General features: G+C 30.7%; 3 protein-coding genes across 4 annotated transcripts; all 3 read left to right on the top strand.

Annotated features, from left to right (window-relative positions):
- The first annotated feature begins 212 nt into the window (after window positions 1-212).
- LOC130664922 (zinc finger protein 181-like) lies at window positions 213-3,698 on the top strand. Of its 2 annotated transcripts, XM_057465121.1 has the most exons (4): window positions 213-389; window positions 465-565; window positions 847-1,668; window positions 2,188-3,698. In XM_057465121.1, exons 2-4 carry the CDS (start codon window positions 484-486, stop codon window positions 3,033-3,035), a joined length of 1,752 nt encoding a protein of 583 aa, XP_057321104.1. In that variant the 5' UTR covers window positions 213-389; window positions 465-483; the 3' UTR covers window positions 3,036-3,698. The 2 variants fall into 2 exon arrangements, with proteins under 2 accessions (XP_057321104.1, XP_057321105.1); XM_057465122.1 differs by lacking the exon at window positions 213-389 and having other exon boundaries at window positions 485-565; window positions 861-1,668.
- Window positions 3,699-3,981: 283 nt separating this feature from the next.
- On the top strand, window positions 3,982-7,417 carry LOC130664643 (zinc finger protein 271-like). The gene is made up of 3 exons (XM_057464653.1): window positions 3,982-4,465; window positions 4,597-5,319; window positions 5,393-7,417. The coding sequence occupies exons 2-3, from the start codon at window positions 4,612-4,614 to the stop codon at window positions 7,001-7,003; spliced, it is 2,319 nt and encodes a 772-aa protein (XP_057320636.1). The 5' UTR covers window positions 3,982-4,465; window positions 4,597-4,611; the 3' UTR covers window positions 7,004-7,417.
- A 386-nt stretch (window positions 7,418-7,803) lies between these two features.
- LOC130664462 (structural maintenance of chromosomes protein 1A-like) lies at window positions 7,804-15,714 on the top strand. The gene is made up of 16 exons (XM_057464371.1): window positions 7,804-8,004; window positions 8,085-8,199; window positions 9,506-9,602; window positions 9,678-9,995; window positions 10,072-10,524; window positions 10,595-11,023; window positions 11,086-11,300; window positions 11,359-11,785; window positions 11,859-11,924; window positions 12,916-13,070; window positions 13,151-13,553; window positions 13,616-13,879; window positions 13,963-14,142; window positions 14,992-15,170; window positions 15,239-15,419; window positions 15,485-15,714. Exons 1-16 carry the CDS (start codon window positions 7,893-7,895, stop codon window positions 15,557-15,559), a joined length of 3,669 nt encoding a protein of 1,222 aa, XP_057320354.1. The 5' UTR covers window positions 7,804-7,892; the 3' UTR covers window positions 15,560-15,714.
- The last annotated feature ends 109 nt before the right edge of the window (window positions 15,715-15,823 follow it).

Here is a 15,823-nt window from a genome sequence, read left to right as displayed (position 1 = left end):
AACTTAATTACAATCTAAAAAAACATATATATGTTTAATAATTAAAATTGTTCAATTACTTACAATATGAATTTCGATAATTACAGCAATCGATACTCGGAATAAAGCCCACAATAATTTTCTAATTTTCTCAATAATTATTTTTAAAAAATTTAAAATTCCCGCTCTTGAGAGCTTCATCTCCGGCATTGCGGCATTTGTCTGTTGTATGAAGAAAGTAAAGTCTGCATGTTATTTTATCCCTACAACGATAAAGTATCAGACAATAAAAATTGACATAAACAGATGGATAACAACAAAATCGATAAATAATTACAGAGAATAACTTTTATTAAACAAATAAATATCTAACAAGTAATTAAGTCTGTTGATCAGACGAAACACCGGAGGTAAAATAGGTTATGATAAAAAAAGTATTTTTATTAAAATGTTTAATTTAATATTTTATTAATTAATATTTACAGATTATTTATATTTTTAAAAATGCATGCGAAAGAAGTTATTGAGATTAGTGACGATGAGACAGATCGCGATGATTCTGATGTAGAATTCCTGTATGACACAGGTAATTTTTTAAATTTGCTTAAAAATTTAAAAAAAAATGATACTGAAGTTAGCAGACGTCTAATAATTTTTGGATTTTTTTTTTTAGACGATAAAACATAAAAAAAAAAAATATTTGAAAAAATTGCATTTGTAGTTTTTAAAATTTTCTACATGTGTATATTTTTATTTTATTTTTTTGCAATTGATTTGTTAAAAAACAAAAATTCAAAAATTTTTAAATGTCTGCTAACTTCAGGATCATAAAAAACCTGCATATTTTAATAAATTTTGTTTTAAAAGTTCCGGTATCACAGCGCAGGATCGTAAATCCTGTGAGTAAATCAGCTGGTGCTGATTCGAATAAGAGATCGAACTCATTTTTTATTGAAGATGAGACGATGGATGACAACCATCATTACTATTTAATGCAAGAGTTGTCAGATGTTTTGGGTTCATGTAATCCGAGTGTTGAACGACAGTCTGACATACGGACGTCAAATACTGACTCAGTATCTCAAGTTGCTGATAAAAGTTTTATTCCTGGTTTAAATAATAATTTTTATGAGAACTCAAATGCACTAAATCGCATTGAGATACTGAAGGTCGAGTCATTGAATGAAAGCGAAGAAAGTTGGATGGAGAGTAAAGATGACAGTACGGAAGAGATAACATTTGTCCCAGTTAATGACAATAAAAATAATTTAACTGATGAAATAGAATTTAAAAGAAGTTTTATGAATATTAAAGTTACTGAAGATGATTCCGGAAATAGCTCTGGAAGTATTGACAGTGAATCAAACCCGGATGCATGTTCTTGGGATAAATTTCCCATTGACCAACACGAGCTAAATATTCTACGAAAATATCTTCCTTTTGTTCAGCTCAGAAATTTTTTACTGCCCGATAGCAGCAGCGAGTCATCAAATGATTCTGTTGGTTTGGCAGACCATGAGCTGGAGCAAAATCCCCCACAAATTGACATCCCCAATAATTTAGAATCAGAGTTCATAGAAAGTCGTGTTTTGGAAATGAAAAAAGAATTTAAATTTGATCAAGAGCTGGACATTCAAGAGCCATTGAATTACGAGTGTGAGCAGTGCAGGAAATCATTTAAATCAGAGGGTAATTTCCTGTGTTTTTATAAACATAATTTATATTAACTATTCAAAGTTTTATATTAGACCGGTTCAAAAAAATCGACTATTTTTTTTTTTCAAAACCCGCAGTGAAATATTTTACTAGTCATGAAAAAAGAAGCCTGTGAAAACGGGAGCTCTTAATATCAATTTTGAAGGTCGCTCATCGTAAATTTCTATTTTACGTTTAAATAACATGTAAAAAAAATTTTTTTAACTTTGGAATTTTACAACTCATTTTGGAACTAACATGTCAGAGTGAGAGGTACATATTTTTGAAGGAAATTGAACGCTCTAAATAAATTATCTCTTATGTTTTTTCTCTAAGTCTACTCCTTTAAAAGTTATTCGAGTTTAAAGTTCAACGTGTAATTAATTCAACCTTTGCTTCTTTTTTCATGACTAGGAAGATATTTCACTGCGGGTTTTTAAAAATAAAAAATAGTCGATTTTTTTGAACCGGTCTATTTTATATTTCTACTTCTACTATCTACTCATATTTTAGATCTGCTGAAATATCACGTCAAGTATCGGCACCGTGGCAAAAGTTATGAATGCGCAGAGTGCGAATTTGCGACTAGTTCTAAACCATCATTAATTCAACACATGCGTATTCACAGTAACATACGTCCCTACAAATGCCCGTACTGTTTGTACGCATCTTCAGTTTCCGCTAATACAAAAAATCACATTATGAATATGCATATGAACAAGCGGCCTTTGAAGTGTACGGAGTGCGAGTACACGTCAATTTATTCAGGAAAATTAAGAGCGCACAAAATAAAAAAGCATTTTCGTGATCCCTCGAGTTCAACTAATGCTTTACAGATTGAAAATTATGCCTGTGGTTACTGCAATTATAAAGCAGTCACTACACGTCATATAAATTATCACATGCGTACCTGTCACAGTGATGTGAAAAAAAAATTCAAATCCTCAAAATGTCCCGTTTCTCAAAATCATCACAATAATTCTTTTGGATTCCCCGCGCAGGATTATGGCGGTAAAAAAAAATATAAGTGCGATGTTTGTATGGCAAAATTTAAAACTTTACGTGGAATTGATAATCACAAGTCGAATTATCATTCAATAAATCCATTTAGCAAAACACTCAACTGCCAATTTTGTCAAGATACTTTTACGAATGTGCATAATTTGAAGCTTCATACTAATACTCATAAGAAAGTTAATTTTCACAAATGTACTGAATGTCTCTACACAACAACTCTTGTCACGAGACTTGAAAAACACATGACAAGTCATGTAAACAATAAACTATTCGTTTGCAATGACTGCAGTAAAGCATTTAAGCTCAAGAAAATTTTAAAACAACACAGGAAAAATTTTCATTAGGAAACTTTCATGTAAAATTAATTTAGATGTTTTGTTTTAAAAAGCGCGAGTCATTTAATTCAAATTTATTCTCTTGATGACTCAGTACTTTTCAAAAAAATTTATGTTGTCTTCATACAAAAAAATACTCGATTTGAGTTTATTGGATACTTATCTAGAAATTTGAATATTTTTGCTCAGGATCATCAGTTTAAAAAAAAACTAACGATTGAATCGTTGAGATAAAAAATATATTTTACTTTATATTATTATTGATATTTAATTATTAGATTTATTAAGCACTAGTTTAATTATCGCATCAGTTTATTATATACCGAGTGGTATACAAATAAATATATTTAAAAAAAACAGAAATATAAGTATTTGTGTACTAAATTGTTACTCTTGAAGAGCATGGGTTCGAACCCAATCCTCGAAGTCGTGTCCTACTATTCTATCCAAAATATTTTTTTTTAGAAGAGTACTTACAGAGTAATTAAAATTATTAACGCATGACATTTATAGTCAATACATTTACTTAAATAATACAATTTTTATTTTTTTATACAAATACTTTCATTAATAAATAACCAGTTTACTAATGCAATAACTTTTTCAAAAATATTTCTGTCCAGAAAATGAAATTTAAGTTACTGCAGTCGATAATTAATTATTTATCAATACTACGACATAATTTACTTTTATTTCATTTAAATATTTTAAAAATCAATAACTAATTCATATATTTATTTATGTTTAAAAATACAATTAATAATTTTACCACAATAATAAAAAATAATTTAATCTCTAAATTATAATTTAAATTAATTATCATTTTATTAAATCGTTACTAATTAATATTTTATTTTTAATTATTAATTTATCTCAATCCTTTATGATACTGAAGTTAGCCGACGTCTAATAATTTTTTTACTTTTTTACAAACGATAAATTATAAGCAGAAAATATTTGAAAAAATTCCGCCTGTAATTTTATTAATTTTCTACACGCGCATATTTTTATTTTTTTTTTTTTTGCAATTGATTTGGTGTAAAAATTCCGGAAATTGTTAATTGTCTGCTAACTACAGGGTCGTCAATCCTTTACCATTTCGCATGTATATTATAATATATGTATATATATCATTGAATAGTATAGGGTGAATTTTTAGGGGATGTTTCTTGCTCTTGAAATGGATGTCCGCGCACCCCATACTAAAAACCAGGCAGCTGACTGCTTTCAGTTCAGTACTCATAGTTTGCAGTGTCTATTAAAATATACCCAAGTGCTCTACATGCCTCAATATAAACGTATGGAAATTAAGATAAAATCAATAAATCAACAACGGCTGAGTTTTATTTTTAAAATGCAATTAATTTGAAAAATACCTGCCGTGAAATACCTGGAAAAATTTATACATTCAACAGTTAAATATATAGATATATTATCAGGTAAAAATATATGTACTGATGATAAAATAAATTTTATATTTTATATTTCTATTTAAATGAGTAGCAGTTTCAAAAATTTTTCTTTAAAATTCTAACTAATATTCAAATTTTCAAATAAAAAATTTTTACAGGCTTCTGAATAAATCATGTTCACTCTCACTGATGATGATAAAAATAATTACTGGTATGACAAAATGGATTTGAATAACATCATAAAAATACCCTGTGTCAATGACAGTGAAATGAACATCAATTATGATTGTATGGAAAATTTAAATGTCAGTAATTTAAATAATGCAGCGATGGATCCTCAATTCCAACCATTTCCGGAAATGATAGCAGCTACGACAGAAGACAATAACTACATTTCAACATCTTACGAACTTTTGGCCTCACAGAATGACAACTATTTGAATTCATTTCAAAATCCGCCAGTTCAAGATTTGGTAACTCAAAATTTGAACCTGCCGCCAGTTCCAATCAGTGATTACGCATTGGTCCCGTGTTATTATTTGGTTGTGCCTGAGAATGATCTGATGGCTCCAGCGAATGTCGCTCCAGTCATAGAACCGGTGGCAGAAGAAATTCCTCTAAGTCTCGAAGACGGAAATAATTTCGTTATGGTAAACATGGAAGAAATGAATACAGCAAATGATAATTTTGTTTATCCTGATGAAAATGATATTCAAAATTCTGAGGAATTATCAACTAATGAACGAAATGAATTTTTTATTGATGAGATTTGTCAGACTGGTTCTTCTATCGCGAGTCCTGTAGCTCACGATTTACAATCAATGGATTCTGTAGAGACGGAAAAACTGATTGACGCACCAGCAGAGTCATCACCGACCCAAGTAATTTTTAAACCAAGTCATGTAATTCAAATTCCTTAATTATTTTACTAATTAATTTATAATTTCATTGCAGGTCGAACAAAGTCTACCAAATCCATGTGAGGCCGATTCTCCCGCTAATTTTGAATCTCAAGAAACTCAACCAGAGACGGGGAAAAAGTACCAGTGTAAAATTTGTCCGCGAAAATTCAACTGGGCGAATCAGTTAGAAATCCACATGGGGATTCACGTCAGCGACAAACTGCACCACTGTCCAGTTTGTCAAGTCAACTTCTATCAGTTCCATTTTCTGAAACGTCATATGCGCACTCATACGAGTGACAAAAAGTACACGTGTGAAATTTGCCAGGAAGAATTCGACTGGCCGCAGTTTTTAGAGGAACATAACAAACGTTGTTTTGCTGTTGATAATCCCCACATGTGTGATATTTGCCAAGCAGAGTTCAGTACCAGTTACAAACTGAAACAGCACGCGCGCACTCACTCCAAAAAGAAGACATACGAGTGCAATGTCTGTCATAAAAAATTGACTAGACAGTTTTTGCTAAACACTCACATGCTTCTGCACACCGGACCCCAACGATACGAGTGTGATATTTGTAAAATAGAGTTCAGTAGTAATTACAAACTAAAACAGCACATGCGCATGCACACCGACCCTAAAAAATATGAGTGCAGTGTTTGTCATAAAAAATTTATATGGCCCTCGCAATTGAATGTTCACATGCGCCATCATACCGGCGAGAAGCGATACGAGTGCGATGTTTGTCATGTCAAATTCACTACCGCCTGTAATTTGAAAAACCACAAGTACATTCACACCGGAAGAAGACCCTACGAGTGTGATATCTGTCACGCTAATTTTGCCAGGCCTCTTGATATTGCCCGGCATATAAAAATTCACTCTGCGGAAAGGAAAGACGAGTGTGAAATTTGTCACCTGAAATTTAAAGGCCCGAGGAATTTGAAGCAGCACATGCGCATACATACCAATGAGAAACCGTTCAAATGTGACAATTGTCAGTCGACATTTTCGCAAAAGTTTTATCTGACAAAACACATGCAGACTCACTACAGCGAAAAATCTTTCGAGTGCGACTACTGTCAGACTAAATTTTCCCAAAAGCCATACTTGATACGTCACATCCGCACGCTGCATTACGGTAATAATCCGTATGGGTGCAATGAGTGCAGTGAAAAATTTCACTCATTGCGGGACTTGCATCAGCACAAAAGTGTACACACTGGTGAGATTCCGTACCAGTGTGACGTTTGTAAAAAAATATTCTTCAAGTTCAAGCATCTGCTGACCCACGAGCGAATTCACGCGGGTGAAAAATTGTACAAGTGTGACATTTGTAACGCGGGGTTCAATCAAATCGGACAGGTTCAAATCCACAAGATCAAACACCACGAGTCGCCGAAGTCTGATGACTTCAAGTGTAAATTTTGTGATGAATCTTTCATGAACTGTCAGTTGCTGAAGCATCATCTCAAGACTCATAAAAATGATAAATTTATTTACTGTACGATTTGTCTCTACAAGACGAGATGGCCGATGTCGCTCAAAGTCCACGTGCTCAATCACTCTAAACCTGGGTTGGTTATTTGTCATGACTGCGGGAGATCATCAAAGCGAAAAAACTTGTTGCTAAGACACAGAAATCGTTTTCACAAAAAGTAATTTTGAGAATTATCCTGATGTCAACAGACGATTAACAATTTTTGGATTTTTTTCAACAAATCGATTATGAAAAAATAAAAATAAAAATGTGCGCATGTAGAAAATTTTAAAAACTATAAGTGCAATTTTTTTAAATATTTTTTTTTATAATTTATCGTTTTTAAAAAAATCCAAAAATTATTAGATGTCGAACTTCGGTATGATATTTTGAGATAACGCCAATTAGCGGTGGGATTTTAAACTGATCTGGTTGTCAAGTTCTTAAATTAAGTTCATAAATGACAAGAAAAACTTTACCTGTGGTATTATTATGATATTTTAAATTAAAATTGAATATTTTTGTATGTGATTTATTTTTACCTCTAAGTAAATTATGAAATTACTTATTTTTTATATTTTTGTTTTTAAACTGAATTGAAGTAAAAATTGTAAATAATTTAAAATATTTATTAATTTATTAAATAAAAGTGATAAATAAATTTAATTATAAGTGTAGAAATATATGAATATATCATTCCTTTAATAAGAATCGCAATTTAATGAAATTCAAATCAAGACATTTGAATTTTCGCGCCATTCATTTCTCCACTGCCGCCAACTGTTTTCCCACACAGTTAATTTTATTTTCTTTGAAAAAATAATCTAATTGCTCGTAATTTATTTTATTTAGAGTTTAAAAAATCAAAAATATCAAATTAATACTAAATATTTATTGGTCTGTTACAGAAAAATTAATTTGACATTTTTTACTTGTTACTTCCGCTTCCTTCCATTTTTCTCAGAATAATTCGACCGTTAGCGAGTTAGCGTTCGTTCTTCTTCGTCAGTATTCTTCGCGATTAATGATATTTTAAATTAAATATATGTACGTACAACAAAATCATTAAAAATGAAAGTTTTCCTGGACGAAATAGAAATTTGTAATTTTAAATCTTTCAAAGGAATTAGTAAATTTGGAAAATTAAAACCACTGATTGGAATGATGGGTCCAAATGGAGCAGGTTAATGATCTACTTTTTTAAATAATTCATAGAAATCATTTGATAATTAATAAATTTTATTTACTTTTTATAATTATCAGGAAAGTCGAATTTTATTGATGCAGTCGCGTTCTGCTTCAATGAAAATATTAAAAAGTTACGAGTCCATGATCTCGAGCATCTGGGATTTGAAAATCAGATTTCACCAACGACCAGGTAAAAATTTATCCAGTAAATTATCAGTTCTCTTTCTCACTCAATTTTTTATCCAGAACTAAAAAACTAATCCTTTAAAAAAATTTTTTTTTGTATTTTGAGTTTAATTTTTATGATCCAGAAGTTAGCAGACAATCAACAATTTTTGGATTTTTTTTTCACCAAATCAACTGCAAAAAAAAAAACTGAAAAAATGCACATGTAGAAAATAAAAAAATCTACAAGTGCAATTATTCAAAATATTTTTTTTTTTTATAATTTATCATTTTTTTTAAATTCCAAAAATTATTTGACGTTTGCTAACTTATGATCCTAAAGTTATCAGACAATTAAAATTTTTTGGATTTTTTTTTCAACAAATCAATTACAAAAATACACCAAATAAAAATATGCACATCTAGAGAATTTAAAAAACTACAGGTGCAAATTTTAAAAAAATTTTTTTTTCAATAATTTATTGCTTAAAAAAAATCGAAAAATTATCAGACGTCGGTTAACTTCAGTATCATTTTTTATTTAAATGAAAAACTATAAAAAAATAAAAATTTTAAATTGGACTTATAGTTTTTTGAATTTTCTGTATGTGGATATTTTTAGTTTTCTTTTTTTCATAATTTATCGTTTGGAAAAAAATTCCAAAAATTATGAGATGTCTGTTAACTTCAGGATCATAATTTTTATTCTCCACGTAATAATGAAATATATTGAAAAATAAGTCAAGGCGCAGTTAAATACCATTAATTGGTCGCTTTTGATTTGTTAATTAAAAAAATTCAATTAATTAATTTAACAATAAGTCATTTTATCAGTAAGAAAATAAACAATTATCTGTCTCTTACTGAATTTATTAATAAAATATTGGAAGGCTGGATACTGGTAGGGGGCAGGCCATCTGGTACTTCGATAATTACTTTAATAATTACTTTGATAATTAGTAAGTGGAAAGTCGCAGTTTAATTAAGACCAGAGGTAAAAAGGAAACCTGATACCCCGTTTACCTTCTCCACAGAATTTATGACCACAATATGAAGTCGAATTGTTCCTCTGGTTTAATAAAAATTAATATTGAAGTAAAGATTTCGAAATATTACACGAAATCAATCACTGGCTCCAACTGCTCAGTGTCGGGATCGAACCCGGCGCCGAACAAATGAAATTTTGATTATTTCTGCAAGACCCCAAGCCTTGGGATATTTAACCAGATATAATTTGTCAACCCAGAAGCTGCATCTTTCTCTTCCAGTGAATTTCTGAACATGCCCTTAATTATTATTATTATTATTATTTTTTTTTTTTGTTACTACAGATCATATGTGAGATGTACACTTCTACTGAACAACGATCCCAAGTCATTTAAAAGAGAAATAGCCAATGGTTCATCTGAATATTCCATTGATGACATGGTATGAATTGATACTTTTATCAAACCATAAAAATATTACGTCATTTTAATTATCAATTACGGTTTTGTTAACCAGGTAGTGGAAGAAGGCGAATATTTACAACAATTAACTGAACTTGGTATTAATTTAGAATCTAAAAGAGTAATTATGTATCAAGATGACGTCCATGAAATAGTTAATTTAGATCCAGAAGAAACGACAGAATTATTTGAAAAAATAAGCGGGTCGTTTGAATATAAAAAAGACTACGAAGTTTTTAAAAAAAAACTTGATCTGTGTAAACGCAATGGATTGGAATTGTTTGATAGAAAAAAATTTCTGATCAAGCAGCGAAAAGCCCTCAAAATTTGGTTCGTGAATCAAATGGTTCAACTCGGTCTGCAAAATGAATATGTACGACTTTGCAAAAATTATTTAAATAATTTTTTGAATTACGATTCAACTTTTTACATAATTTTTATATTTTTAGGTTGAATTTTCAGTTAAACATATTCTCATAAATTTGTATCTTTTGGAGACGGAAAAAAAAACTGTACAAGAAGATATTTTGAAGCTCATGGCTGAGAGCGTGGAAGCACAAAAAAATATAGAGAAACGTCAAGAAGAACTTGAGATGTTACAGGACACTTTAGTTACCGCGGATAAAAATTTAGATGAATTTCAAATTGCAATGTCAGAAAAATTGATGGAATGTCAGAAAGCGAAAGCTGTACACGACCGCATCAAAAGAGAGATTGCGACTTTCGAAAAAAAATTAGTTACAGCTAAGGAGACTCTTGCGAAAGCTGTGCAAGCAGACAAAGTGCGCATGAACGAGATAAAAAAATTAGAAGAAGCTTTAGAACTTGCGAGCAATGAATGGCAACGGTACCGCGATCTCTTGTCTCAAGATCAAGCAAATGCTGAGCAAATAAAACAACAGGTAAATAATATTATTATTAATTAATGAATTAATTAATTAAAATTGAAAATTTTTCGTTAATTTTTTTAAGGAACAAGAGTATCAGCGTTTAAAAACAATTGTATTGGAGGAAACAACAGCAATTGTTAGACAATTAGACTCGATAGAACTTTCAAGCGGAAAATATTCTTACCGCATCGAAAATGCTGAACGTCAGTTAAAAGACATTGACGTTCAAATAACGTCGGCTACTAATTCACTTACAAGCATCGACAATGAAAAGGATAAAATTAAAGAAAAACTTGAACACGTCAACAAAGAACTCAAAAAGTCGAGCGACGACTTGAATAAAAAACAACGAGACATAGCATCAGCTAAAGAGAAGAAACAAAAATTTGAGGAAGAACTTGAAAAAGTCACAAACGATTTGCGTTCTTATAAATTAAATAAAATGCAAGCGCGTATCAAAGAAACTGAGGAAGAAAATTTGTCGATTTTACAGAGAAGAGTCAAAGGAGTGGTAATTATTTAATAAATATTTTATTTTGAATTTTTTTGTTCATGGAAAATAATTATTTCTAGCATGGCCGCATGCATGATCTCTGCAAGCCGATTCACCCGCGATACAATATCGCAATGACGAAAGTTTTCGGTATGTTCTTCTCTGCAATTGTCGTTGATTCTACAGAAGTTGCGGCTCAGTGCATGCACGAGTCAAAAACTTTAGGCTTATCGTTTGAAAGATTTTTGCCTCTTGATGACCATCTTAAAATCGCGGCTTTACAAAGTCGTCGAAGGTAAAGAAAATACTGATTTTTTTTGTAGCATATTTTAAATTATTATTTTTTTTTTTAGAGATTCTTATTACGATGACGTAAAAAATGTAAAACTGCTGTTTGACGTAATTAACTTCCCACCGGAAATAAGTCGCGCAGTTTTGTTCGTCACAAACAATACACTAGTTTGCGAAACATCAAAAGACGCAAATCATATCGCGTATAATTTAAATTCTGGAGAGAAGCATGACTGCGTTTCTTTAGACGGGACATTTTATAAAAAAACTGGATCGTTTTCTGGTGGTAAAGCTTCGATCGGTGAAAAAGCTAAACTGCTTGATGCTGAATCAACAGATAAACTAGTAGAGCGAAAAAGTACTATTTTGAATCGTCTGAAAGATTTAAAAACGACAATAAATAAAGAATCAGAATTAGAATCGTATAAATTAAAAATAAAAACACTTATTTGGCAACAAAAATACTTGGAAAATATTTTAAACACAAAAGTTTGTATATTATTATTATTTAAATAATAATTTATGATGATTATTTTTTAAATTTGCCGGGTTTTTTTTACAGAATCAAGAACGCGAGGACACAGAGAAACTAATTGAAAAATTAGGAAACGACAAAGAAGAGATACAGGTAAATAATTTGAAGTCTGGTTCCATTAACTCAGAACTTTCTCTCAATCTTGACCCCCACTGCAAACTGTCTCCTATCCAATGATGTACATTTGTATGTACCTGTGTATATATTTAAAGGAGAATGAAATTCGACTGTAATGCATAAGTCATGTGGGGCGAATGTCTATTACACAGATCCCAATGACAGATTGATTTTCTTACTTACTGACCGTAAATCTTAAATCAAAAAGAAAATGTTGAGTTCAAGATTTTCTATAGATTTTTTTTAAGGGTATCAAGTCCTGATTTTCAATAGATTTTCTACAGATTTTCTTAGACGGTGGCAAGTCATGATACTGAAGTTAGCCGACGTCTAATAATTTTTGGTTTCTTTTTTAAACGATAAATTATGAAAAAAAAAATATTTAAAAAAATTGCACATATAGTTTTTTTAATTTTCTACATGTGCATTTTCTTAGTTTTTTTTTTTTTTGTAATTTATTTGTTGAAAAACAAAATCCAAAAATTTCAAATTGTCTGCTAACTTCCGGATCATGGCAAGTCCAGATTTTCTATAGACTCTACAAAAATTCTATAGAAATTCTTGAATTCAATGTTTTCTTTTTGATTTAAAATTCACGATCGGATAGTAAGAAAGTCATTCTGTGTCATCGAGATCTGGGTGATTGATTATCTGTATCATCGGAAATCTGTAACAGGGGTTCGCACTTTTCTCTCTATTACACTCAAGTCCACGAACGATACTATCTTTGTTGCACTTGTACAGTAAATGGAAACTTTGGCCGAGTTTTTCTCTTAAACAAAAGAATATTATCAAACAATTAAAGCGCACTCTGCTAGATTAGACAGTAGTACATCAAAGTGTGGTCTGTGTTTTGTATTGAGAGATTTTGTTTCCGAACAAAACCCAGCCGAAAATATCCGATGAACCATCAGAAGCAATAACATTCGACCGCAGTTTATTTTATTTATAAACACTTTTGTTTCAGAGTCAATTAAATGAATTTAAAAATCGCCTTAAAGAATTTGACGAGCCAATTAAAGAGCTCAAAGATCGTCTTGTTCCAATTGAAAATAAAGTGTATCAGCCTTTTTGCGAACAGCTTAAAATTAACAATATTAAAGAATTTGAAATTCAAATGCAGTGAGTTATAATAATTAATAAACACAATCGATCAATCAATCGATATTCAAAACTGATAACTTGATTTTTTTTTATTATAGACGTCGTACAGAAACTCACTCCAAATTATTAAAACTCAATGAACAAGTAGAGCGAATAAAAAGTTGCATTGAGTATGAGCGAGAAAAGAATACCGAAGATAATGTGAAGCGATGGAGAGACAATGTTAATAAATTAGAAAATGATTTGGCTGATAAGAAAAAAAATGAGGAGGAGTTCAAAGATAAGGTCGCTGTGTTGAATGAAGAGTTAAAGTCATGTCAAGAAAAACTTGATGCTATGCTACAGGACCAGGAAACCAGAAAGAAAGAAATTAAAAGCATTGAAAATATTATTGTTAGAGAAGAAAAAAGAAATGTCGTGCTAACGTCTGATCTTGCTAATTTGGGTGATAAAGCTCTGAAATTAAGCGCTGAGTATCATGAATTGATTTTCAAAGCAAAGGTAATTATTTTTTATTTTTAATTACAATTATTTTCATTTAAAAAATTGATATTTAATTTCAGAATGAAGATATTCAGTTGCCGCTGCTTGAAGACTCACTTCCTTTAGAGTCCGTTTACGAATTATTTGAGTCGGTAGAATATGAAGACCGCGATTCTCAAGAATTTTTAAATTTATATGAAATGGAGCATCATTTAAAATTTAATTACCAATGTCTAGAAAGAGATTTAAATAATGATGGTGATTACAGTGAGCTTCGTTTGATTTATGCTGATAAGCTTGAAGATTTGAGTAAAAAAATAACCAAGAAGACTTCGAGTTATAGGGTTTGAATTTCAAATTTTATCATCTATTATGAATTTAATCTTTTTTCTGTGATTGCATAAACTAATTATAATTTTTTTTTCAGACGGAAGCTGAGATGGATCAGGTTAATAATGAGTTGCAGGAACTTGCAGTCAAGATAAAAAGAAGCCAAGACGACACTAAAAAATGGACGAAAAAATTTGATCAAGTCAAACAACAAAGGATTGACACATTCATGAATTTCTTTCGATCAACTTCCTACAAAGTTGCGGAAATTTATAAAGTATGTTTACAAGTGAATTTTATTTTAATGTTTCAACTAATTGTATTTTCACACCACCATCGAAATTTAAAGTTTGTGTCTCTGCGCCAGTCGTTACTAGCGAATTTCAGTCCAATGCGGATTAATTAGCAAGTGCGTTAATTATGAATGTCTGACAGCGGGTAGAAACAAACTTTTGACCCTTGGGAAGAAATATTAGTATATTATACACCAAGCAGGGAAAGGAGGACATTCTAGCCCGCGTGTATAATTTTCTATCCAAGCAGAAGGCAAATACGCGGATGAGGACAATCGTGGATACTTTTCAGCTGCAGCTGAAAGTTTAAACTTTTGCCTCTGTTTAAGGGAAGAATAGCGCATGCGCTGATTTTTATCATTTGGTTTCTCAGGAGAGAAAAGAACGACTTTTTTCCCTCTAAACAGGGCAGGAATTTAAACTTCCGGTGCAGGTTTGGTAAAAATGTTTCTGCCCGCTGACTGAAGGCTTTCGTAATTTAAACTCTGATACTTGTCATGTGTTTAATAGTAATTTTATTTACGTAAATGACAGTTCGTTGAGATTTAATTTTTCAAAAATTACTGTGGATATTAAGTAGTAATTATAGTTTCTGCTTAATTGCAATTTACGCTTACGCTAATAGTTGATGACACCATAGGTCTTAAATTAACTTGTTTCTGACTGGCTGCTGACACTGAAACTTCAAGTTCCAATGCAAATAATCATGAAAAATGTTGTGTGTAACTCAGGGAGAAACAGATTTCAGACTGCGGGTGATGTCAGCCAACTTCACCCTGGTCTGAAATCATTTTCATCCCCTGTCAGAACATACTACTATTTTTCTATCGCAGAAATTATCAGATGGTGCTTCAGCTGAAGCATTATTACTTCCCATGAATTTGGAAGAGCCTTACTTAGATGGCATTCGATATGATTACGTACCGCCTCTGAAACAATTTAATGGTCGCGTCGAACCATCAGGAGGAGAGACGACAGTTGCCGCATTGGCTTTAATGTTCGCAATCTACAGGTAATTATTATACTTATAAAATTAATTAACCCATTGACAAATAAATAAGTAAATAAATTATTTACTAGCGACAACTCAGTACCATTTTTACTACTCGACGAAATCGACGCAGACTTGGACCGTGAAAATGTCGATAATACAATCAATTATCTACTAAAAACCAAATCCAGTAAACAAATATTATTTATATCGCACAATTTGAGAGCTCTCAGCGAATTTGATAAAATTTTTGGGCTTTATCTTTCGACAGTAAGTTACTAAAACTATAATTATCTAAAATACTTGTAGTAACTTTCTTTTTATTCGTTTTTCAGGAGCCAAATAATTCTCAGCAGACTAAAAAAATAATAATCGATTTAAGTTTTTATGCACAAGAACAAAACCAGTGAATTTATATTTTTACTTTTTTACATTTACGTAGAAAATTTACGTACTACTTTTTTAAAAATCAATTTTCCATTTAATGGAATTTTTTATATTTAAATTTACTTATTATTTAGTCACTTTTTTATTTTATTAACTTGCGTTATTTTTAATCATTGAAATTATTTTACTTACTCGTTTTTTTTACATGTATGTGATAAATTTTAATATTTTTTATTCGCTCCATTTAGTGGAATTTTTTTATTTATTTTTTTTTACTGAATTGATAA

The sequence above is a fragment of the Microplitis mediator genome, chromosome 3, assembly GCF_029852145.1.
Source record: "Microplitis mediator isolate UGA2020A chromosome 3, iyMicMedi2.1, whole genome shotgun sequence".
In the NCBI taxonomy this organism is placed as follows: domain Eukaryota; kingdom Metazoa; phylum Arthropoda; class Insecta; order Hymenoptera; family Braconidae; genus Microplitis; species Microplitis mediator.
The sequence above is the reverse complement of the archived record's forward strand: the minus strand, read 5'-3'. Positions and strand labels throughout refer to the sequence as shown.